This window comes from Condylura cristata, unplaced genomic scaffold (assembly GCF_000260355.1).
Source record: "Condylura cristata isolate star-nosed mole 26May11 unplaced genomic scaffold, ConCri1.0 scaffold00023, whole genome shotgun sequence".
NCBI lineage: Eukaryota > Metazoa > Chordata > Mammalia > Eulipotyphla > Talpidae > Condylura > Condylura cristata.
The window spans coordinates 2,190,122-2,213,586 of record NW_004567124.1 but is presented as its reverse complement, the minus strand read 5'-3'; the positions used below and the strand labels follow the sequence as shown (position 1 = coordinate 2,213,586).

The following is a 23,465-nucleotide window of genomic DNA, read 5'->3' as shown; positions in this document are numbered from 1 at the left end:
TTGGTGAGTGATTGATTATTTAGGTGACATTGGTAAACCAGCATACCAGCATGTAACACAGGATGGTCAGATTTCCTTCTTTCTTTTTTTTTTTTTTAATGCATACAAAACAGGGGTACAAGCCAGACGTACAGGGGCAATGAGAGGATTCACCAGAGACAGAGTGGGGAGTAGGACAGGTAAATCAATGAAGTACACTGCTGAGGGGAGCAGCAGGCAGGTCAGGAGAGGTCTGCCACACCATGTGGTCCACCTCCGGGGCTGGGGATCGAACTTGCACCGAAGCAGCTGTGGCTCATTGCAGTGCTGCATCCTAACCCATTGCACCACCAGTGAGGGCCCAAGGATGGTCATATTTCAAGAAAATCTCTTTGGTGGTTGTGCGAGATCTGAGTGGGCAAGGGAAAGACTGACATGGGGAATCCAGGTATGGGTCCAGCTCAATCCATTTCAGCTTCCATTCTGCAAAGTGTTTGCAGAGCCCCTACTTGGAGCTCTGCTCAGTGCTGGATGACAAGTTCTAGGGAAATGTTTTTGCATTGTCTGTGTTGCAGGAGCTTACTGATCCTGTTTCCTAGAGAATACCCAGAGGCAGATGGTCAAGTCACAAGGCACAGTTCTCTTTTGGAAGGTCACTATTCCCCAAGCCAACCTCTGGATCCAGAAACCAGAACTCCTTTGCATGAATTACCCTTCATTTTGACTGTCCTGTTTGGCTTGGGTTGCAGATAGGCAACTGCTATTGAGAGCATGAGGTCAAATGGACCAAACAAAATAACACACCCAGGCATTGCACACTCAGACATCTGCTTCTGTTTCCTGAGTAACTGCACAGCAACACAGGGTAGATCGGTACCCGGGCACATGCTATGTGTTATTTTCTAGTTATAACTTTAGCAAGATTTCCATGTGGCTGGTGATGAAAGAGTCAGGTCCATTTCAGAAAAGGGAGTGTTTCCGATTATGCAGATCACATCCAAATATTTACCTCATTCCATCGTTCTTTTGGCTGGGTCCCGCCTTTGAATATCGTGGAAATGCAGCCGGGCCTCCTTTGCACTGATTTGGGGATGATCTTCAAGGTTTAAGCCTACTCTTTGCTGGCAGTTAGCAGCCCTGGGCACAACCTGTGGGATTGCATCTCTCTGATGTGGTACTTGAAGCGAATCAATGCATGGCAAGGAATGTAAGTGCTCTTCCAGGAAAAATCAGAGGCTGTTAGCACTGGAAGGGATGACATCTCTCATCAACTCCAACCCGCTTGTTTTACTGATATGAACTGAGGTCCAGACCCGCAGACTGACTTGCCCCAAATCATAGAGTGAGCACCAGCAGGCTTGGGATTGGAACATGAGAACCAGCCCAGCTTCCTTTAAATCTTCCTTTTCTTCTTTCATCTGTCTACAGTCTCTGTTGCCATAATACTTCTTTGATTAAAAGTACATTTTAAATGGAGTCTGCTCATCATGGATCCTAGCTTAAGCAAGTATTGTTTCAAATGTTTTCTTGTCTCCCTGATAAACTCTAAGTTAGCAGAAACTTGAAGGGCTGAAGTAGAAGGACTAGACCGTAAGGAATGGAATTTGAGGGGAATAAAATATGTGCCCAGAGCATTTTGGGATTAAGAGTAGCCATGTGTGGTAAAGGTTCAAAGCCTGCATGGTAAGCTTGGTTGAGTGTCACCTAGAAGTAGCTAGTGGACAATGAATGCCAAACCACTGGAAAGTTTATTTAAAATGCATATTCTTGGGGCCCACCCCAAAGGTTCTTTCACTATGTTTGTTATAGGAAGCAGGGATCTGGGTTCAGAGGTAGTACAGATGTAAAGGTGTTGTGTTGCAGGTGCCTTGTGGGCTAGGAGTGAGAAGCAAAGGTATGTCTGTTGTGCTCCTGTGTCCAGGTCCAAGCATATGCTCAATACCACATGTAAGAATATGGTAGGGCTTGATGTCTCTGAGATAATTTACCAAAAAGCCTGTCTACTGGGAAGAAAAAAAGAATTGAGAGAGAGTTTAGGATCTGGAAGATGAGTCTGGAATTTGCAGGGCAACCTACAAACTCATTCCTGGCTGGCTTCTGAGTGGCTGTGGTCAGTGACTCTTCCCCTCTCCATGGCTCATGCTTTTGTTAGAGCTTGGTCTCTCTCCTTCCCCATTTCTCTGACTCTCCCTTAACCAACATTCACTCTTCTACCTTTGCTAGGGTTTTATGTGAGTGGATCTTAAACTGTTCCTGAAAAGCAATTGTGGAATTCATTTATAAATAAATTCCTGTGTCAAGGATTCTGATGCAGGGGTCAAGGATGAGCTTCTCTCATAATTGTGAGGGTCTAACATTCATTTTGTCACCACAGGTGTTGATTTTACATTCAAAGGCAAGGTTGGGGTCCTTGGCATTACTTTGTCTCAGCGTCAAGATAGGTGATTAAGATGTAAGATTAAATTTGTGTCTCAGAGAAACCATCATGGAGGCCCTTCATTTAGGTCTCACTGAGTCTAGAGCTTCTTTATCAAGTTGCCCTGCTCCAGCTCCTGCTTCCAGGGAACAAACATCCTTGCCGAGTGCCCCTGTACCTTCCTGCTTTCATTAGCTCCCGGTGTTCCAAAACTTTGCTCTCTGGGCTCCAACTCCAAGGTGTATTTTTATAATGTTTGCTTAAGGGTGTTGACTTGGTTATGTGGCTAAAACCAAAGCTACATTTTCCAGTCTCTTCTTGAACAAGACTTTAAAGTTTCAGACTTTGCATGTGACTCCTTTTCTATGAAGAACAGATGGTGGATTTAATTTTGTAGAAAGAAAATTAGAAGCCAGTGAAATCTTACATGATTTCACATTAGTACTGAAACCAAATACATTGAAAACATTTAGAGCTGTTCCTAGTTACCAATTTTTCCTGGTGGCGATGAAAAATTCCCGGGGCTTTCTGTGACAGAGACTACTACCAATTCTTGGTTTCCTCCATGCCTCCACCTCCCACAATCTGTTCTGAATCTTTCCCCCATTTAATCTACTTATTTTTATTTATTGGGCAAGCAATATTGTAACCATGACTGAACTTTTCAGAATTACCAGAAAAGTTATTCTGTGTCCAGCTTCAGTAACAGATCGTATGTTTTCATTTTTCCATGTCTCCTTCCAAGCTCTGTTCAGATGCCTACACAATCTTTACATTATTATAATCATGGTATAGTTACAGGTTTGTATTGGCATTTTTTTACTTAATACTGCATTGCAAAACTGTTTCCATATTACTCTGTGTTCGTGATTGTGATATTTCATAGAGTCACTGAATCCTAATTTATTTGATTGTTCTTCCATTTTGGTCAAACATGTTTATCCCCCTTAGAAATGATCATGAGGAAATAAAACACATAATCACTCTGTTTCTCCTGCTCTTCTCTGAGCTCACCTACTGTCTGTCTTTGGGGACTTCCCCATTCACTCAGCCCATCTGGTTTCATGGAGATGTAGTTACCCTGACTGTGGTCAACTACTGTATCTATCAGAATCCTCCAGCCCTGCACTTCCTTAATCCCAAATTTTCTGCCAATCCTGATCATCTTTGGACTCCCAGCCATGTTTTCTTTCCTCCAACTCCCATGCCAAAGGCATATCTGGCTCATTTCACATTATCTTGAGTTCCATGTTTTATATATGTGTTTTATTATCTTTATTATCATTTGCATATCAACAAAGACTGGCTAGCAACAGAGAAGCATAAGCAATGTTGAATTTACTGGCACCATTCTAGGAGTCAGGTAGGCCCTGAGGAGAAAGAGAGCAATGAGAAGGGTCTGAGAGTATAAACAGGGGGTCAAAGTAGCAGCTCCTGCAGTGAAGAGTTCCATTTTTTGTCTCTTGGTCACTTTATTGGAAATTCAAATTCCAGGGAGAGAATTATCCAATTGACCCAATTGCTTACTGTGGTTACAACTGGCAGGGCCCCTAAAAACCTTCTTACCAAACTTTATCCAGTGTGCAGGGATGATTTCCTAAAGGAAAGAGGGTAAGGGAAATGAATGCCCTACAGACACATCTTTCCTTAGACAGACATTTATGCAAACATCCCTGCCTTCCATTAACTTCCACACAACCAGTCCCATAGTGTTGTTACAGCACCCAGTTCCAAGCCCAAACTCTGGGGGATTTCAGTTCTTCCTCAGTTCTGCCATGCCCTCTTCTTTTGCATGACCCGAGTTGAGTTAATAGTGGTGTGACTACTGTGAATCTTCTGCTTTTCCAAGTGCCTTGCCTTTTTCCAGCCTCCTAGTCCATACCATCGTGACTGTTTAGAAAGGCATCATAGTGTCAGGCATTCTTTCTTCAATGAGGAAGGGGATATTAGAAAGTCTTGAGGATTTTATCCCAAATACACCTATGTCTCCATTGACATGGTCTCACCCCAGGCAGGACCTTGTCATCTCTGGGGGGAGTGCTGTGAAAGGGTGTGTGAAGAAGCTTCTCTCTTAATTCTGATATCCCAACCCTGTACCCACCCTGCTTCCATTCTCTAAACCCTCCAGAGGAATGGGCAGAACCAGTTGGTTGGAAGGGTTAGATCTGCCTCTGGTACACTGAAAAACTGAACTTGTGATGTAGTTCTGCCAATGAAGAGACAGAATAGAGGCCTCACTGGGTGACTGACAGTGTGTTTGATGCTTTATTTTCTTATTTCCATTCATCTACCCAACAACACGATTATGTTCAATTATTTTGTCTCTTCCATGTATTTCCAAAGCTTCATCTACCACCAGTGCAGTCTGTATCTCAGTGCACCTCTGCAAAATGGAAATAAAAATTCTTGAAATGAATCTTGGGATTCATTGGGCTTGTGTAAAAAAGAGTTCATACACTCTTTTTGTACTCTTCTGAACTGGACTATTCTAAATTGCCTCTTATTTTTGAAATTCTCCATTCCACCTCTCCACTTACCTCTGCTCTAGAAGGCAGAAGTCACTATGAACCATCATCCACCCCTCCAGCTGAAGCTATTACTCTCCATAATGGAAGAGCTTTTGGGTTCATGTTTGTGGGTTTAGCTTTTCTGATTATTTAAATAACTTTATCTTAACTATTCTTAAAACCTATCAGTTTGTGGGCATGAGGTCATTTAAAAATGATCGCTCTAAGGTTAGTGATCTTCAGTTCATATGTGAACCACCCCAAGGTCACTCCAGATACTGTGAGCAGTCTCAAAAGCGGTATCCTGTGTGCACAAGGTGTTAAGATTTCACTGAATCTGTGACTCCCCCTCTTTTAAACTCAAATTTTCAGCTATAAAGTGAAGCTAATAATAGTACTTTCATGTGGTTCCTTCGTACATGAAGTAATATAAAGCAGCCCTTTCTTGATCCATATTCTATCTTAAATAAGTGGTGGTCTTATTAATGTCATTTGTTAAGCATCTCCTAGACTGCCAGCTGATCCCAGCTGTTGATGTGACTCAGAGATCAGAATGGCTGGAGGGACAATCAGCCACTTATGGGAAATGGGTGACGTTCTACTTTTCTGTTCATGCTACCCGATTTGGTATGGAAAGATTTTCTAGTTGGGTTCTTATCATTGTCAGGGCCAGAGAACTTCTCATATTAGGTTGAATCATATGAAATTGCATCTTTGTATATCAAACATGTTAAGAATCAGCAATTACTTTTTTCAACCACATGTTTAAAGATGCCATGATTATTCTCTCAGTATTGTGCTATTTGAGTTTTTTTTTTATAAATTATTAAGATATGGATAACATCCACTTTAACATATAACTCTACTTCATTGTGACAGATAAATTTATTCCACTGTTTGGACAAATTGGATTTCATTTAACCATGCTCTTATTGCTGGACATTTAGGTTATTTTTTTTTTCTTACAAAAAATGAGGCATTGAGGGCCTTTATGTATACAACTTTACACACTAGTTTAAATGTATCTATAGAGTGAAAGTAGATAAGCAGGACTATAAGATATGTGCATTGAAAATTTTGATAGTTCCGGCCCTCCCTGGTGGCGCAGCGGGTTAAAGCGCTGCACTGAAAAGCTAAAGCCACTTCCGCATGAGTTTGATTCCCGCCTGCCCCGGAGGTGACCACATGGCGTGGCAGACCTCTCCTGGCCCGCCTGCTGCTCCCCTCAGCAGTGTACTTCGTTGATCTGCCTGTTCTGCTCCCCACTCTGTTTCTGGTGAAGCCTCTCGCCACCCCTGAGCCTCTGGCCTGTACCCCAGTTCTGTATGTACAAATAAAATAAATCTTTAAAAAAAAAAAAAAAAAGAAAATTTTGATAGTTCCAAAGAAGTTACTTCAGGTTTGTCCATTGACAGTGACCAGTCTTGACATAGGAGTATTATCAACCTTTATGATCTTTACCATTCTAGTGAATGTAACATGGAATTCTGCTGGTTTTATTTTGCATTTTCTCGTTACATGTGATATTGAACAGTTTTCATATATTGTATGGTGGTTGTTTTTTTCCTGTTGTATTGATTGTATTGGACTGCTGTAACAAAATACTATAGATTGGGTAGCTAAACAACAGGAATTTATCTGTCACAGGCATGGAGGCTGGGAAGTTCAAGATCAAGATTTGATTTCTCTTTCTGGCTTGCAGATGGCTAGCTTCTCTGTATTCTTAATAGACAGAGTTCTAGTCTTGTGTTTTGTTCTTATAAAGGTACTAATCCCATCACAGGGTCCAACTCACATGACCTCATCTAAAGCTGATTAACTGCCAAATGCCCTTCATCCAAACACCAACATATTGGAAATGTGGCTTCAACCTAGCAATTTTTAGATACCCATGTGTATTTTATATCAACTATAGACTTCCTGTTCATCCCCTTCATCCCCTTCATTCCTTTGAGATGTTCATCTTTGTCTTATTTTGTTAGAAATCTTATTGGTGAGGAAGACAAACAGTTTAGGTATAAACTAGAAATGCCTCGGGCTTTCTGTCCTTGTGTTTCCTGGGTAGATGTGTGTTGGGGAAGAGGCAGGTGGAATACGTTACAGACTCTGTCTTTCCTTTATTTGTTTGGTATTGTTTCCTACCATGATTTAGTTTTTGGTTTTGCTCTCAGTCACTGACTAACAGTGGCTTTCTAGCTGGTGCTAATTTTAGGAATATGTCTATGCATGTCTCAGGACATTTTGCCACACAGATAACTTTTTAACTGTCATAGAATTAGTAGGGAGGGGGCTCTTTAGGAAGTTTGGGAAGGAGTGGAGGAAGATTGGGAGATAGAATTAACTAGGTGACCATCCGAAGCCCTCCTCCTTCTCTTGTTATTATTATTATTATTATTATTATTATATTTTTTTGGTTGATCTTTTTCTTCCTTTCTTTCTCTGTCTTTATTTTTTCCCTTTGTTTCTGGCTAGGCACTAGTAGAATACAGTCTTGAATTATGTGGTTAGATTCCCACCATGGGGACTGAGATGGAATGTCAAGTCACTCACCATATTTCAACTATAAATGAGAGAATGCTTATGAATGGAATATGCTGGAATGTGGTTTAATGTTTTCTTCCCCCAGGGACCCTGCCCAATTGGCAATAGGAAACTAAATTAAGGGTGGGATTAGTTCTAGGAAGTAGATTTTTAGTATAGCTGCATGTCTAATCCAAATATTATAGACAATGCCTTGGTTATCTACGTTAATGAGAAATCAGGACATAGTTAACTGAAATCCCCAAATGTGTCAGAAACATACTTCTGCCTTTGTTGATCCTAACTATCCTTCCACTAGACCTATCAAAGTGGATTGATTTCTACTCATTTTACATTTCTATTTTCTACCAATAGTAAAGGCAGGTGGGAGCAAGCTATGGGGGTAGTAGTCTACAGGCCTCAGTTTCTGTCCTGTCTGTGACCCCCACAGCTGTGGGAAGTCATACAATCTCTTGGGGCCTGTTTCTTCCCTGTTAAATGGATGAAATAGCACCAGCCTCCCAGAATGGCTGAAGTGCAAAGTGTCACTTAGAGCAGGTGTGTCCATGCCACACAGAGCCCATGCAGAGTCTGTCCCTACTCCCCCATGTAGTGTGCCCAGTGCCAGACAGAGAGGCTACTGGCAGTGCCCATCCACTTCCCTTCCTTATCCCATAGGTTCTGATACACTGTATTGGCTCCAAGACTGTGGACAGAAATGACCACTGACTTGATGGCTTGTAACAATAGATTTATATTCCCTCACAGTTCAAAGTCAAGTCCCTCAGAAGTTCAAAGTCAAGGTGTCACCAAGACCACACTCCTTCTAGAAGAGACTTCTTCCCTGCTTCTTTCAAATGTGGTGGCTCCTAGCATCCCCCTTGTATGTCGTCACTGCAATTTCTGCCTCAGTGATCATTTGGCCTTCTCTGTTGTGTCTCTGTCTTCTGTGTCTTATAAGGACATTTGTCCTTGGAAGACCCAGCATGAACTCATCTCTAGATCCTTAATGACATTTAAAAAGAATCTTTTTCCAAGTAGGTCACAGTCACCAGTTCTGGGAGTCAGTAGGGCAAACACATATCTTTTTGTGTGAACCACCATTTAACCTACTACACACACTTTAGGTATTGCTTGATATATCCAGACTGTGGCCTGATTAGGTAATTATTTCAACCACCTTCATTGAGTCCATCAGTTTGATAATAACAAATCTGGACATGCAGGGAGGAGAGAGAATGAAAGCTTGTTTTTTTATGTGTTTTGGTTTATGTCTGTAGCAGGACAACCCTTTCTGTCTTGGTCTCCGATTCAGTAGTGACTGACTCAAAGTATTTGCAAGCCCCTGCCCTGCTAGTCCTCCTGTGACTGCCAGAAACCACCCAGAATCTTCTTCCTCACTTCTTTCTGGCCCTGGCTCTGACCCATTCTCTCACTGGCTTTATCCTGTGTGGCCTCTGATCTCTCGCCTTGCTTGTCTGAACATGGCTTGTAAAGACTGGCTGTCTGACTTAGCTCTGGGCTAAGTTCTCCAGGTTGTTGTTCATTTGTTCCTTGGGTAGCCTCAGCTCTCTCCCTCATCCTGCATGGGTTACTTCTTGAACTCTCAGGAGTCTAACAAACTGTAAAGGTCACCCAGACCCCACTCTGCACTGAAATGGAATAGAAGGAAGATAGCCTTTGACATAAGTCTCATGGTATCAGAGTGACTGAGTACCTGGAGCAAGAACTCTCTACCTCAGTTCTGACACTCCTTTCGGTGACCACAGTGCTGGTGCACACTCTTACAGTGTCTGACAGACTGAGTGCTTGCCTCAGGCACACTGGGTGGGTTTCCTCATCAAGTCCTCACAACCACCCTCTGTGGTAATCTTAGCTCCACGTCTCGTTTCCATGTGGTATGAAGGCGCTAAACCTCCCTAGCTTATTCCTTCCTAGACAATTCCTGGACCATCTCAGTGTGCAAGGGGACTGTGGTGACAGAAGAACCCAGCTATGAAAGGTATTTGAGTTCTTGTCCAAACAAATAATCTGGGGGCATTTTTTCACTTCAGATGTAACCCCAAAATTCACTGAAAAAACCCACATGTGAGAAAGATACAATGTTGTACAGTGTCATGGGAAGAACATTCCAAGCAGATCTGGACGGTGAAGAGTAACTGTCTGCTGACTAGAGAACAGGGAGTTCCAGTGTGTACAGATATGGGAAGGTGGGTAGACCTGAGTTCAGACAGCTGCAGTGAGGGAGGGCACACACCTGTTTCCTTCCGGTAGGTGAGAGTGGCAGTAGCCAGGGCTGCTGTGAGGATTGGTGATTACCGGTGCTTTCTATCCAAATCATTACAGCTATTTCCACAGCTGTGGTTACTCCTCACTCCATGCCTCACCCACCAGCCAGGGCTGCCTGTGCCCAATGAGCAACCCCCAAGTCTTATACTCGCTGCATCTTGTACTGCTCTGCTGCTAGGTTCAGGTCATTGGTGTGGGCTGGGATGTTCTTCCCACCCTCAGGATCCGGCTGAGTTCTGGTAAACAGCTGGTACTCAGGGCAGTCCGCATAGTGAGGAACGCAGCATGTCACTCATTCGGAGCCCAGTGCCTGCATAGTCATTTCACAGAAATGACCAGTTATTTGAGCAAGAATATGGAATCACCCTCTGGCAAGAACTTTAGAACTTTCTGACATTTCCCACCTTTTCTGATTCACTATAGTTACAATCAAGTATTTAATGCTATACGCATGGATGCCCTGATCTTAATGTCCTTACAGACCTATGAGGGGGGTAGGTTCCATCCTTCTGTAGAAGCCAGTTGAGGCTGAGAGGTTCTGGAACTTCCCCTTCACACTGCTGGATGTGATGGCTGGCCTGGGCACCTGGCTCTAGAGCAGGGCTTTTAGTGGTGGAGGCAAGGGGCACAGGGCCTGCCTGGCACCGTGGGAGCTGTCCAAGGTCATGGCACCTGAGCCAGAATGGTGAACGACTTTCTTGGACCTTAGGCATATTTGCCATCGTGTGTCCCTTCTTCTGTTAAAAAACAAATAAATTGATGAATGTTGGTAAAAAGACAAATATAGCCACGACTGACCTATATCATTGTGTTCATCGGGTTTTTTAAACAGGCCCTGCACATACTTGTGTGTAATGGATCCGCTTTCTAGGTTAGCCAACGCCTCTGAGGGCGAAGCAGGAGCAAGACTTCGGGTCTCCTAATCTGCTCTGTCTCCGCAGGTCCCGCAGCGGATGACAGCGGTTGAGAGCGCCCCGGAGGACAGCGGCGGCGGCGCCCCTGGCGTGTGGGGCTCATGGGGCCCGTGGTCCGCCTGCTCTCGCAGCTGCAGCGGTGGCGTGATGGAGCAAACCCGGCCCTGCCTACCAGGCTCGTACCGCGCGCGCGGGGGTCGGCGGCCGGTAGCCCCCGCACGCACCTTCGCCGGCCACGTGGTATCGGCCGTGCGCACCTCTGTGCCCCTGCACCGGAGCCGCGACGAGCCGCGCGCCCCTGTGGGCCTCAACGCCAGCCGCCAGGGCCCGCTCCTGCGGGGTAGCAGGCACCCGCCTCCCCCGGGCCGCGAACCCACAGGCAACAGAAGGTAGGCGCCCTGCTGGCCCGGCACCTGCTCGCCCAGGTTCCTGTCCTTGACTCTGCCCGCCGCTCTACAGCACAGCTGTGGGAACAGGGCATTGCTTCTGGTACCCGGGGAAGATTCTCAGCTCCACCTATTTCCTTTCATCTTCAGACTTATTTTGCAGCCAGTTGAGCATGGAGGCCACTCCCTGCCCACTCCAAGGTTCTGGATAGTCTACAAAGTGAAGTTAATTCTGAGAAAGCCCGTAAGCTTCAACCTTAGGGAGATCCTGTGGAGGAGTGACAGGAAGAGGGCGTGGGTGGGAGGCAGACCTGGGTTCCGGTGCTCCTCTGGGCAGGGCTGAAGGGAGGTCCCCTGGCTGCAGACTGTGGAGAGGCACCGTGCTGAGGATGGGCAAGACAAGGAGCCTTCTAATCCGAGGGCTGATTAGAAGTTTCCAGTCTTTGGATCAGTTGAATGTTTGCAGCCTTAGTTGTTCCCAGCTTACAACTGTCAGCATTCTTTGAACTTTTCCAGGACCGTGGCATGTTATCTCCTTTCATTCCAAACACAAGCTAAAATATAATTTCTCTTATCTGAAGTGCTTATGACGGAAGTATTTTAGAATTCAGAATTGTTCAGATGTTAGAATAGTAATTCAAGGCATGTTTCACCTAACAATGGCCTCTTTTCTGTCCACAATCAAGCACCTTGCTATTTCTCCATATGAAACATATGACTGGTCTCAACAAGTAAGATGAAAGACCATACGTGGCTTTGTGTCCAGGAAGTTTAGGTTTGCTACTCAAACCTGGATTTTCATACCAGACTGACAAAAACATGAAAAGGAAAGATGAAATCTTAACTTTCAAAACTCGAGGTCAGGATTGCAGATATATAATAGCTAAGTTTGATTGGGTGCTTTTTCTCTATCAGGAACTGTTTTACCACTTTACATGGACAATACTATCATGCTACTATCACCCCCACTTTAATACTGAGGAAACAGAGCCCAGAGAAGTAATTTCCCCAAGATCACATAGCTAGGAAGTGGAAGGAATTAGAATTAAACTCTGTTTGTCATGACTTGAAGGATCTGGTAAAGTCGATGTTTGAAGAGGACTCTGAGGACCTGAGAGGTTAAAGTTCTATTGGAGTCTTAGAACTCTGGAAAAACTGAGGTTTGAAGGTGGTGCCTTTGACACCCAGACCCTGAAGCACTCAAGGATTTCTCTGCCAGTCTCCAGGGTTGAGAACCTAGCAGAGATGCCCAGGCAACAGGCCCTGGTTGGCTATAGGTCTGGGCTGCAGGCATTCTGGCTCATTTGCTTTGGCAGCAGGGATTTTTTTTTTCCCCTTCTAATTTATTGACAAGAGGCCAATTACTGTTTACTATGAACTTCCTACAAATTTTATCATGCTCTTATAATTTGACATTTGTAGATGAAACAGTCCAAATATTAGCCTGGGAGGCCTGTGCTGCTGACATATGTCACGCTTTTCCTGGCCTACAAGAATCACATTTGCTTAGACTTATCAGTCATTAGGACCTTGCATAGTATATGTAACCCCAGAAGAAATGTCATTGTGTTCCCCGGATGGCTGTCTGCTCTACTCTTCTGTTTCAAGTTTGAGAAGGAGGCTGTGAGGGCTTGGATGTTTAAAAAACTGTTAGGTTGTTATGCTAGGCAACTGAAAACTTAATTAGAGCCAGATAACAAATAAAACAAAACCATCCAATCATCCAATAAATATTTATTAAGCATCTACTATGTTGTAAGGCCTTGGGGGAGAGACAAAGGTGAATAAGAACCAGGTGGTGGGATCTCGAGGCTTTTACTGAGAGGCTGGAGCAGCTGTTGTCAAACTTACTATTTATTTTTTCTTAAGTATAAGAATCCTTTCTACAAACCTGGCTTAGATGGAGGCTCAGTTTGTTATACAGGCAGATGCTGAGCTTCTCTGGTGAAAGCCTCAGAGGCATCATTATACAAACCTGAGGTTTCATTCTAGTGGAGCAATAATTGGGGAGCTTGGCAGAACTCTAGACTTCTCTGCCCATTTTTAGAAATCTTGACAATCTAGTCACACCCCTTGAGAGTCTCAAGGGGTTGTGCTCAAACTTGATATATTTCCAGCATATCAAGGTATCAAGGTTGGGCACCCCCAGTGTAGAAGTGCGTGTTTAGAACCTCGAGGTTCCATGGATAGGAATTTGGGAATCAAATACCATCTAAATAAAACTTCCAAGTTTGAGAGCACAGGTGTGAGTCACTGGCAGTGTGACAGGTGGCTTGTTAGAAGTTGAGTTGCCGCACCCCACGACCCTTCTGCCTAATGAGCATTCTGTAGGTGTGTGGTGAGGCCTCGGTAGCTTTATTACTTTTCTGTTTATCTATTTATTTATTTAGATTGTTACCGATGTAACTGAATGACAACTTGCAAATGGCAGGTGTGAGTCATTAAAAATCACCTTGTGCTTATACTACATTAAGTCGACCAATAAATGTCGATTACCACACAGTTGACCCCTGTTACCTGATTGCCTCACCCCACTTTCCTTTCTGGTAACCACTAATTTGTTCTCATGGGCTGAACGCTTATTTTTGTTTTATTTAGTTCATCCTTTTGTTTGGTTTCTCGACCACATGTAAGTGAAATCATCTGGTGTTGTCTTTCTCCATCTGACTGATGTGATTAAGCTCAATACCTTCTAGGTTCTTACATTCTGTTGCAAATGGCAACAATACAGCTGTGTGCCTTCCAGTGTGTGTGGATGCTGTATCTTTCTATGGTCACCTGGCATGGGCACTTAGCTTGTTTCCTAGGTATCTTCATTTTAAATAATTCCTATGTCCTCTAGGTTTGAGAACTATTTCTGTGGAAGGTTAGGAAAAACAAGCATGAAAATGCCATATGATGACAGAGTAATGGCAGTGATGCTGGCTTCCATGGAGGGGCATGGCTGTTCTAGTTACTGCACTAACAGCTCACATACCCTGTGAGGCAGATAGATTCATTCACTTTTTTAAAAAAGATTTATTTATTTATGCATAAAGAACTGAGTAGAGGCCAGAGGTGCAGAGGGTGAGAGGACTCACCAGAGACAGAGTGGGAGGCAGATCAATTAAGTACACTGTTGTGGAGAGCAGCAGGCGAGACAGGAGAGGTCTACCATGCCATGTGGATCACCTCCAGGGCCAGGAATCGAACCTTCACTGAAGCTGCTGCTGCTAGCTTGCAATGCTGTGCCTTAACCCATTGCGCCACCAGGGAGGGCCCTCATTCACATTTTATAGATGAGGAAGCTGAGACAGAGAGGGATGAAGTGACTTGCTCAAAATCAGCCACTTCAGAAACAACAGAATCAGAATTGGAGGTAGGTTGATGGAGACTGACATTAAGGTTCTGTTCATGGAAAGGGGTAGTTTGGGGTAGTTTTGAAAACGAGACTGCTGAGGTCTAGCAGGTAAGGTTAGAAAAGATGCTTAGTGGTTGGACAGTTTGAGCCACATCTTGAAAACGGATGGGATTTGCAAGCCAAGGCATCAGTGCTCAGCTCCTTTAATTAGGGAAATCTTTGCATCTAGTTCTAGGCACTGGAAGCCACAATCCCCGTCCTTGGAAACCTGACATGGGGTGGTGGATGAATGGCAAACCCATGCATGCTGGAAGAGAGTAAAGGCATGCCCAGCATTTAGGAAGGTAGGAAATCCTTGTAGGATGGAGCAGTAAGCAAAGGTTCCCCAAACAGAATTTAAACCCTATCTTGATGAATAAATAAAATTTTCTTAGCTGGAATTTATCTGGGAATTTCTTATATCCACTTACTTCCATAGCTGGCTCTTGTCTTATTAGAACACGCAAGTACACAACACGTCACACTCTAAAAAGCCTTAGAAATAATGGCAGCATTTACTGGCACTTTTCCAAAGACCCTGAGCTTGGAAAAGTTATTTAACTTCTCTTAAGTCTCAGAGTTCTGCTTTCAAATGAAAGTAATAATTCTCATCTCATGGGATCATTGAGTGATTAAATGAAATAAAATGTCCCTATTGCTTGACTCATTAGTAGGTGCTTAATCAGTTGTACCTGTAACTCCCTTCATGGCCTTAAAGGCTGGATGCCAGTGTGTTAGAGTTCCAGCTTGAACTCTGGTTCTGGAAAATCAGGTGACTAGGGAGCCCAGAATTTAGTCCAGGAAGGCAGGGTTGGGGCGATGCAACCTGCCTTTTCTTCGTGTGGCATGTCTTCCCCTGAGATTTAGTTAGGACTTGGCAGGCTGGGTAGCCACGAACTGTGTGGACTGAGGATGGGTGGCGCTCAGCCTACAGGTCTTGGCTAACAGATTCCATAAAAGTATTCTAGCAAGTCCTCCCCCATTCCATGCCCAAGGCTGTGTCTTATGGAGGGGAGAAAGAGAGAGAGAGAGAGAGAGAGAGAGAGAGCGACGCCTGTGGTGTGTACAGGTGTACAGCAACTCACACCTATGAAATTGAGGACAATCATCAGGAGGAGACCTTCCCCCTTATTTCTGGGAATGGGGGTTACCTGCAGACTGGAAGAAAGTGGAAGGAGCCCCTATTTCTGCAGCAGCTCAATTTTATTACACTAGATCGAACGAATGTCTCCCATTCCCAAACTAGCTAGTGAAAATGGTATCTGGAGAGAACCCTGCTGCCCAGCACCCAAGTCCATAACCACCTGGGAACCTGTTTTAACTGCCTGCTGGCCAGGTTAACTCAGCTTGCACAGAGACCAGATATGAGCACAGTGCCAGCACTCTGGTTTTTTTTTTTTAAATAATATAGTAGCTTATTTTTACATCATTTTGTGCCTTTCCCATCTCAGTTGCAATGCCTGTGGGTTTCCCATCACCAAATCACCCATGTGCCATCACCATAGCCCAGTGTACTCCCCACCCCCATTTTTAATCCCACTCCCCACTCCACCCCCATAAAATGTCTCTGGTACGTAGTTGTTCATTATTACTTTTTCTTCCCCCTGATCCTTTATACTCCTGCTATGAGTGAAACCATCAGGTATTTTTCTTTCTTTTTAGTGCCAGCACTTTTAAGGATGAATTTGGGTAGCTAAGGGTGAATTTGAGTAGCTTTTTTAGCACTCTGGTGGTAAGAAATGAGCCTGCCACCAGCCAGGACTTCTTCAGGATGAGCTTTCTTATGCTCGCCTGTGTCTGCCTGTTCTGATTTTCATTCATGTGAGTCAGCTGGAATCTGGGGAATGAGGTGCAGGATGGCTTTAATGAGAGATTTTCAAGATAGGGAGCACTTTTCCCTTTCCCAGCAAGTATTGCAATTCGAGAATATTCCTCTACTGAGGGCACTTGTCAGGAGGCTGGGGCATGAAAATCATCACTGTGAAGTCACAACCATGCTTTCCACTGCATGGAGTGTGTCATATCTGTCACTAAAGGTTGTGATGTGTGGGTTTCAGAGGCCCTTCTGGAAAAGTAAAGCTAGCATTTTGTTAGAAGTCGACTGGACCAGGTTTGCCCAGGGTGGGGTGGAGGAAGAAGATCAAACCAGTATTTTCACAACCAAGTGCCCAGGGTTCTACTAAGAGGAATGCTAAAGATGAAGTGGGAGAAGAGAAGATGGGGAGTCAGAGGAAGTGATGAGCGTGCTGCCCTCTAAAGAAGAGTTTTAGCAGATCCCTGAGTGAAGAGGTTATTCCCCAGAAGGCAAATTTCGAGGGTGGAGACCTGGAAATACAGAGGAGCCTGTCATGCTTTGGAAGCCATAGAAGGTCTGAGGTGCAGGGGCAAGGGGCTGTGGATGGGCAGTGGGGGGTGTCCAGGTGAGACTGGGGAAGTTCGGGGCTCCTTTCCAAGGATCTAGCAGTCCTAGGGAGCCCAAACTGGAAATTTGTTGAGAAAGATAATCCCTATAATCACAATGGCCAACTCTCTTCTCTTTTAAAGCAAGATGTGGGATAATCAGTCTAGATCTCTCCTTAAATACCCTTGTGGTTTTCAAATGTTTGCCTACACCATTCCTACCCTCCCCTCTCCTTCCATCTCTGTAAATCCCAAGAAGCCATGGTAAACTGGCTGGGAAGCTAAGGCTTGTTCTAGAGTTTTTACTAGGTGCATTTGCTCCCAATTTAAGCCATTTTAGTGGCTTAAAATAGCACAAACTTTTATCTTTTACAGACTGGAAGTCAGAAATCTAAATCAAGGTGTTGGCAGAGCTGCTGGTCCCTTCAGGGGAGAATTGTTTCCTTCCCATTTCCAACTTCTAGAGGCCACCTGCTCTCCTTGCCTTGGGGGCCTTTCCCCATCACTCCAACCTAATCTCTTCCTTCTGTTATCTTATCTTCTTCACTAATTCTCATCTTTCTTCTAAGGCCCTACTCAGACAGTTAGGGATAAATCTCCATCTCGGATCCTTCATGTAATCCTACTGTGAAGTCCCTTTGCCATGTAAGGGAACATTCACAGGTTCTGGGGATTAGGATGTAGACACATTGGGGTGCAGGGAGCTTTAGCTACAGTCATGCATCATTTGATGCGTCTGGTCAACCACAGGCCACAGATATGATGACGGCCACAACAGGCTGTGCTAGATGGCCTAGGTGCCGGCAGTCTGCCGCCCAGAGCTGTGTAATGACACTGCCTGATGCCTGCACAACAATGAAATGACTGTAGCACTTGCATTCTGGGGGTCTTAAGGACACCCAGGAAATAGGACAATTTCTTCCCACCTGTCTGGCGGTGGTCTACGGGAAGCTTCGAAGCACTGTGTCCCCCAATAACGAACCAGAGAAACCCATGGAATCCCTGCCCTCAGCTCTTTTTCGGGCATGCTTACTCATTAAGGACAGCAGGGTGATAAAGTTACAGATAAAGATGCCTGAGGCAACTGGTGCAGAAGTAAAGACTGTATTCCAAGACCACAGACAAGGGGTTAGTTCCCAACCCTCACCAGTGATTTGATCCTGGACAAGTCATCACCTTTCTCTGGGCCTCAGTTTATACATTTGTGAAGTAAAGGGGTGCCATTGCAGTCATTAAGGTCAGTTGCTAGTTCATGAGACACCATTACAGATCTCAATGTCCCCACCACCATGCAGCCATCTAGAATCATGGGAGCACACAGCACTCAGACACGTCTTCAAGCACATATTGGAAGCACATTCTACACCCTGTTGTCCTTGATGAGTATGGGCAGGGTGGGGAGTGCATGGCTTTCTCTGGTTCATTGTTCTGGAACACAGTGCTTTGAAGCTTCCTATAGACAACCACCAGAAATCATCCTATTACTTGGATGTCCTTAAGCCCCCATGAATGCAAGCACTACAGTAGTATTTTATTTCCTTGGAAAAAGTCTTGATCTGGGCATCAGCATCATACCCTGCTTCTTGCCCTGGTGCCACCATTTGCTAACTGAATGACTTTTAGTGTCACTTAATCCATTCATAAAATATGAATAATTTTATGTCCCTTGTCTACCACACAGGCCCATAAAATAACAGCTTTAAAAGTTCTTGGAAAAACAGTAGACGTTGTTCAAGACAACATGACTTAAAGATTTTATTATCATTGACTGGAGGCTTTCTGTAATTGTGTGTGTGGTATGCATGTGTGTGTGTGTGTATGTCTGTGTTGTATTTGAAAGGTCCATTCATTCTGAAACAGAACAGGTAGGGTCAGGCCCAGATCACAGGCTTTCCATTTTCTGCCTCTCCAGGGAACTGTCCTGAGCTATGAGTAGAACTCATTTGTTTTTTCAGCTCCTCTTTCACCCACTTTCTTGGAGGTGATTTGCATTTCATCATTAATAATTCAGGAGCAATATGTTATTTCTGTCTTGAGGGCCCCTGGAGCCAAGTGGGCCCCTTTGTGATGCTGGATCAGAAATTTGCTGTTAATTAAACTTCTTAAAGCTGCATGCTATTTTCCTGCCCCTCCGTTCTGTACTGTAAGAGTCTTCTTACTGTTGGGGTGAGGGGGATTGAAACCGCAGGATAGCCCTCCCTGGTGGCGCAATGGATTAAAGCACAGTACTGTGAAGTGATCTCCAGCTACTGCAGCACCAGTTCAATTCCTAGCCAGTTGTGGAGGTAGCCCACATGGCATGCCAGAAATCTCCTGACCACCCCACACACCCACTGCTTCCCTCAGCAGTGTACTTCATCAGTTGACCTTTCTGCTCCCCACTCTGTCTCTGGTGAATCCTCTCACCGCCCCTGCACCTCTGACCTGTACCCCAGTTCTGTATGCATAAATAAATAAATCTTTGAAAAAAAAAAAAACTCACAGGGACAGGAGAAAGGAAGTCTTTGGTCTCACCTATGTGTCTCTGGAAGCCTCTCAGGGCAGTGAGGAGAGAAGCTGCTGGAAATGCATGCTGAGTGCTTTGGGTGATTTTTGTTTCCTCCTCCAAGGACAGTTTTCTTTCTTTACCTTCTGAGCCAGGATTTCCACTTAGTCCCTGAACTGTTTGACAAGAAATTTACCTGTTGATGCTAACCTGATAAGCCATGTCATCATATGCTTCGGTGTCTCAGTTGGAAACCTTAGCCTTTTTCAATGAGAGTTTGTGACAGAGCTGGGGCTGCTGGTATGTACATTTCTGCCTGCAGGTTAGGAAAGATTGGAGTCAGATTTTAAGTTTGAGGTACGGTGATCTCAGACAAGGCTCCAAAGAGCCCTTGTTCATTTCTGTGGCATTTCATTAAGTGTCAGAAGTATTTCCTTATCAGAACAAAGATCACATTTGCCATAAGAATGCTGCATTGAATCCCCTCCAAGTCGTTCATAGCGCTGGGTCTCAGAAGATCTGATGGGCTGTGGAAAAGGTCTGACTACAATATGTGTGTCACACAAGGGGCTTTCAGCTCTTCATCTGGGACCCTCAGACTTCTCCTTGGCTGCATGCCTGGTGCTAGCCTGAGATGCCTTCATATAGGGATGGGAGGGGGCATGTTTCTGTCGTTTCCTTTACTCATCCTCCCTGCTCGTTACTGGCTCAGTTGCACTGATGACAGCCATTTTTATGTGCCACATCATGTACACATGCTCTTTGAGCCTCAGCCAGCCCGTTTTACTATTGAACTGAGATAAAGCCCCAGCATCCTGCTCCTGCAAGGGGTAGAGTAGGATTTGGATGCAGAGTTGCTTGGTCCCAGTGTCCCCACTCCTGCTGCTGCTGCGACTCTGGGTCTATAGCACAGCACAGTGCAGCACCACTGTGTTCACCCTGTTGGCTCATTCTCATGGTGAAGTGCTCTCAGCCCCTCCTCAGCTTCGTAAGTCCCTACTGTCTTATATTTTATATGTCCGTAGGTCCTTTCCTAGATGGCCCTTTCTCTCAACTCATCCTTTCTAAAAGTAATAACCATCTTAACTGATGTTTACTGTGTGCATGAGAGCGAATAATGGCTTCCCACAAATATCAGATCTTAGTCCTTACAGACTGAAGATGCTAAGTTATTTTTGAAAAGAGACTTTACAGATATGTTAAGGTTATGATGAGGAGGTTATCCTAGATGATACAATGCAAGCATGAGTGTCATTAAAGAGCCAGACAGAGGAGAGTTGACACAATAATCCCTAGAGTGGGAAGGTGATGTGAAGACAGAAGAGAGAGTCTTGGCGGGACTGACCTTGAAGAGCATGGTGCTGGGGCCACTAGCCAAGGAACCCCTGCAGCCACTAAGAGCTAGAAGAGGCAAAGGCATTCTCTTGTAGAGTCCCCATGGGCAATAACTCAATTTCTGCCCATTGAAACTGATTTGGGACTTTTGGCCTCTCAAACCATGGGAGAATAAATTTCTGTGCTTTAAGTCACCTAGTTTATTGTAGCAACCACAAGAGACCTTGTGTGTAAGGCTATGGTTGCTAACCTCAAAGGTCCTTCACTCATCAAGTACTAATAGCATCCCTTTTTTAACTGAAAATAACTCCACACTTAGAGATGGAGTGACCAGCCTGGGATCCTGGGGCTGATAGATTGCAGAACAAGAATTTGAATGAGAGTCTGGCTCCAAAACTCTGTTCTGAATTACTGCATTATTCTCCCTTCTACCGCTGACTCCTTTCCCGAATGTCCCTCTGTCATGCCTAGGTTAAGTCAGGCCTTGCTTCTAGACCTTCCTTCTTCCCTTTGTGTTTGACTTCTAAGCCCACAGTGTTTTCCTTATACCCTTGTGAACTTTTTTTCATATAGAAACATTTAGTCCCCTGTGGGCCAGGTAGGTTCAGTAGTTAACTAAGATTTCCCTTTCCTCAATGACTGGAAAACAGCTCATTGTGGGCTAGTGCTGAAAACCCTTTCTGGATTTGGAGGGAAATAGTATTTCTCTCCCTGTTTTCCAGTAAATTCTCATTGCAGACAGTCTGTCCCTGTAATCCTCTATGAATGGCATTTGGTATTTATAAGCTGTGCTATACTGCAGATGTTTAAGTTTCTCAGGGGCTTACCATTCATTCATTCAGTATATTATTAATATTAGCATAATAGCCATTCACACAGACTTACGAGCTTGGCTAAGTTGTTTAATGTCTTTTAGACTCAGTTTCCCTATGTATAAAATAGGAGTGATGACATTGGCAAGTGTTCAAGATATTGTTGCTGAGTACTGAACATATTTACTTAAACACATGGCGTTGACTATCTTGGGGGATGGAGTAAAATCCTTCTGAAAAAAAAAAAATTCTTTCAGTTGACTGAGAGTGACAGACTTGTCCCTAAATGATTCCCTCCGATGCATGGAGAAAGCTGTGCCTCATTCTTCAGACAAGATGATGATGCTTGGCATATTTCATATTTATAACACAGGAGAAAAATGAAATGACATATATACTAAGCGGGTGCATAGAAAGTGGTATAAAAGTTCTGGTGGGAGAAATATCCAGAGTGGGAGAGAAATAGCAGTGTTTTCTCCATGGGCTGTTTACATAAAAGCTGCTCAAGAAATATAAGTTACATTATAATGGCTATTGCTGCTGTATTAATGAATTCAGCAGAACTTACAAAAATAGGTCTGCAACTAGCTGCAACCTGTTAGGGATCAGGCTCTGGGGTAAGGGCTGTTTGAGAGTCCCAGGGAGGGGGAGAAAAGGGGGAGCAGGGTTATTCCCTCACATTTGCTTAGCACCTGTCCTGGCCAGGCCCTGCGCTCCGCTGGTAATCTCATTTGGTTTCCCCTAAGCTCCTGTAGTCCTGACGGCCCATTCAGGTTCAGATTACAACCCCCACCAGCAACAGGTTTGACTCCCAAGAGGCCTCCTTTCAGTACGCTGGAGAAATAAATGCATTTACTGTTCTTCCTGCAAAGCCGGCTCTGCCCCCTCTGGCCCCCTCCGGCTACCTGCCTCAGGTGACAAGGTTGGATGCTCCAGGTCTCCCACTTTTGGGACCATGTAGCTGTCAAGGTGACCACCATTTACAGAAAACTTACAAGGGTCAAAGCCTGTGCTTTACTTTCGTGATCTCACTTTATTGCTGTTGATAAGAGATGTGGGGTGACTTGTCCAGGGTAGCGCAGATAATGCACGGTGGCGGAAAATCCCTGTTAGAGGGAACACCTGGACTCTGTCCAGCCTCCCATGTTACCACCTCTGTCCCACCTGATTTCTCACCCTTCTCAGCTTCAAGGGTGCCCTTCCCAGCCCCAAGTAAGATGGGGTCATCATCTACTTCGCTCCAAACAAGTTAATGTTGACTCAGCCTTAACTGGAAACACCTCTTTGTTGGATCTCCACTCACTCATTCTTTGCCTTTGTGTGAATCAAAAAAATGCTTCTTCCTCTGGCCAGATTCATCTCCCCCTAGGAGGTGTCACACCCAGGTGTCCTGTGTGTGAACGACCTGCTGAGCTATGACCTGCTTCCGTATAGCCACTGGACGCTGTTGTTGCCCTTTGGTTTGAAATTGGTTTCCAGGATGCCCACTCTCTGTTCATATTTTTCCCTGCCAGGCCCACGCTGAATGAGCTCTTGGAGATGTGTATCAGAAACCGGGGACCTCTGAGATACACAGCAGCACCAGGGAGCTCTGAGCTGTTTTGGGGGATAGTGACTGATTTTCAACAATCCTCTGGACAAGAAGCAGCAGCCTCGGACAATGTATGGATTCAAAGTCTGAGCACTGAGCATGTTCTGAAGGCTGCTGCTTTCTTTATTTTGGAACATATGAAAGTGTGTTGGTGGAAGTAGGGTGGGGTTGGGTAAGAGCGGGCAGTCACTTTTTGGGAGGCCAGCAAGTAGGTCTTGAAGATGATAGGTTCTTCTTGAGGCTTGACTGCCTAGGGCAGAAAAGGCTTTTTAAGTTCAGAGTCACTCAAAACCACCTTTCGGTTTTGGCTGCTAAGTAGTTTGCCTCTTGATCCTGTGTGCGTGAGTACATCTGTGAAAGGCCTCTTTTCTTTCCGGCTTATTAGAACAAATCCGACCACCCCTCCCTTCAGGGTCCCTCCCTCCTGCCTTTCTCCTCTTCCCCTATCTGTG

At 44.7% G+C, this 23,465-nt stretch overlaps 1 protein-coding gene across 1 annotated transcript in view; it reads left to right on the top strand.

The window, feature by feature from the left end:
- Window positions 1–23,465, top strand: part of THSD4 (thrombospondin, type I, domain containing 4) — a 478,159-nt gene that overhangs the window by 42,509 nt on the left and 412,185 nt on the right. The window contains exon 3 of the mRNA XM_012728805.1: window positions 10,653–11,014. Coding sequence (XP_012584259.1) covers window positions 10,653–11,014 — 362 coding nt within the window. The remainder of the gene's footprint in view (window positions 1–10,652; window positions 11,015–23,465) is intronic.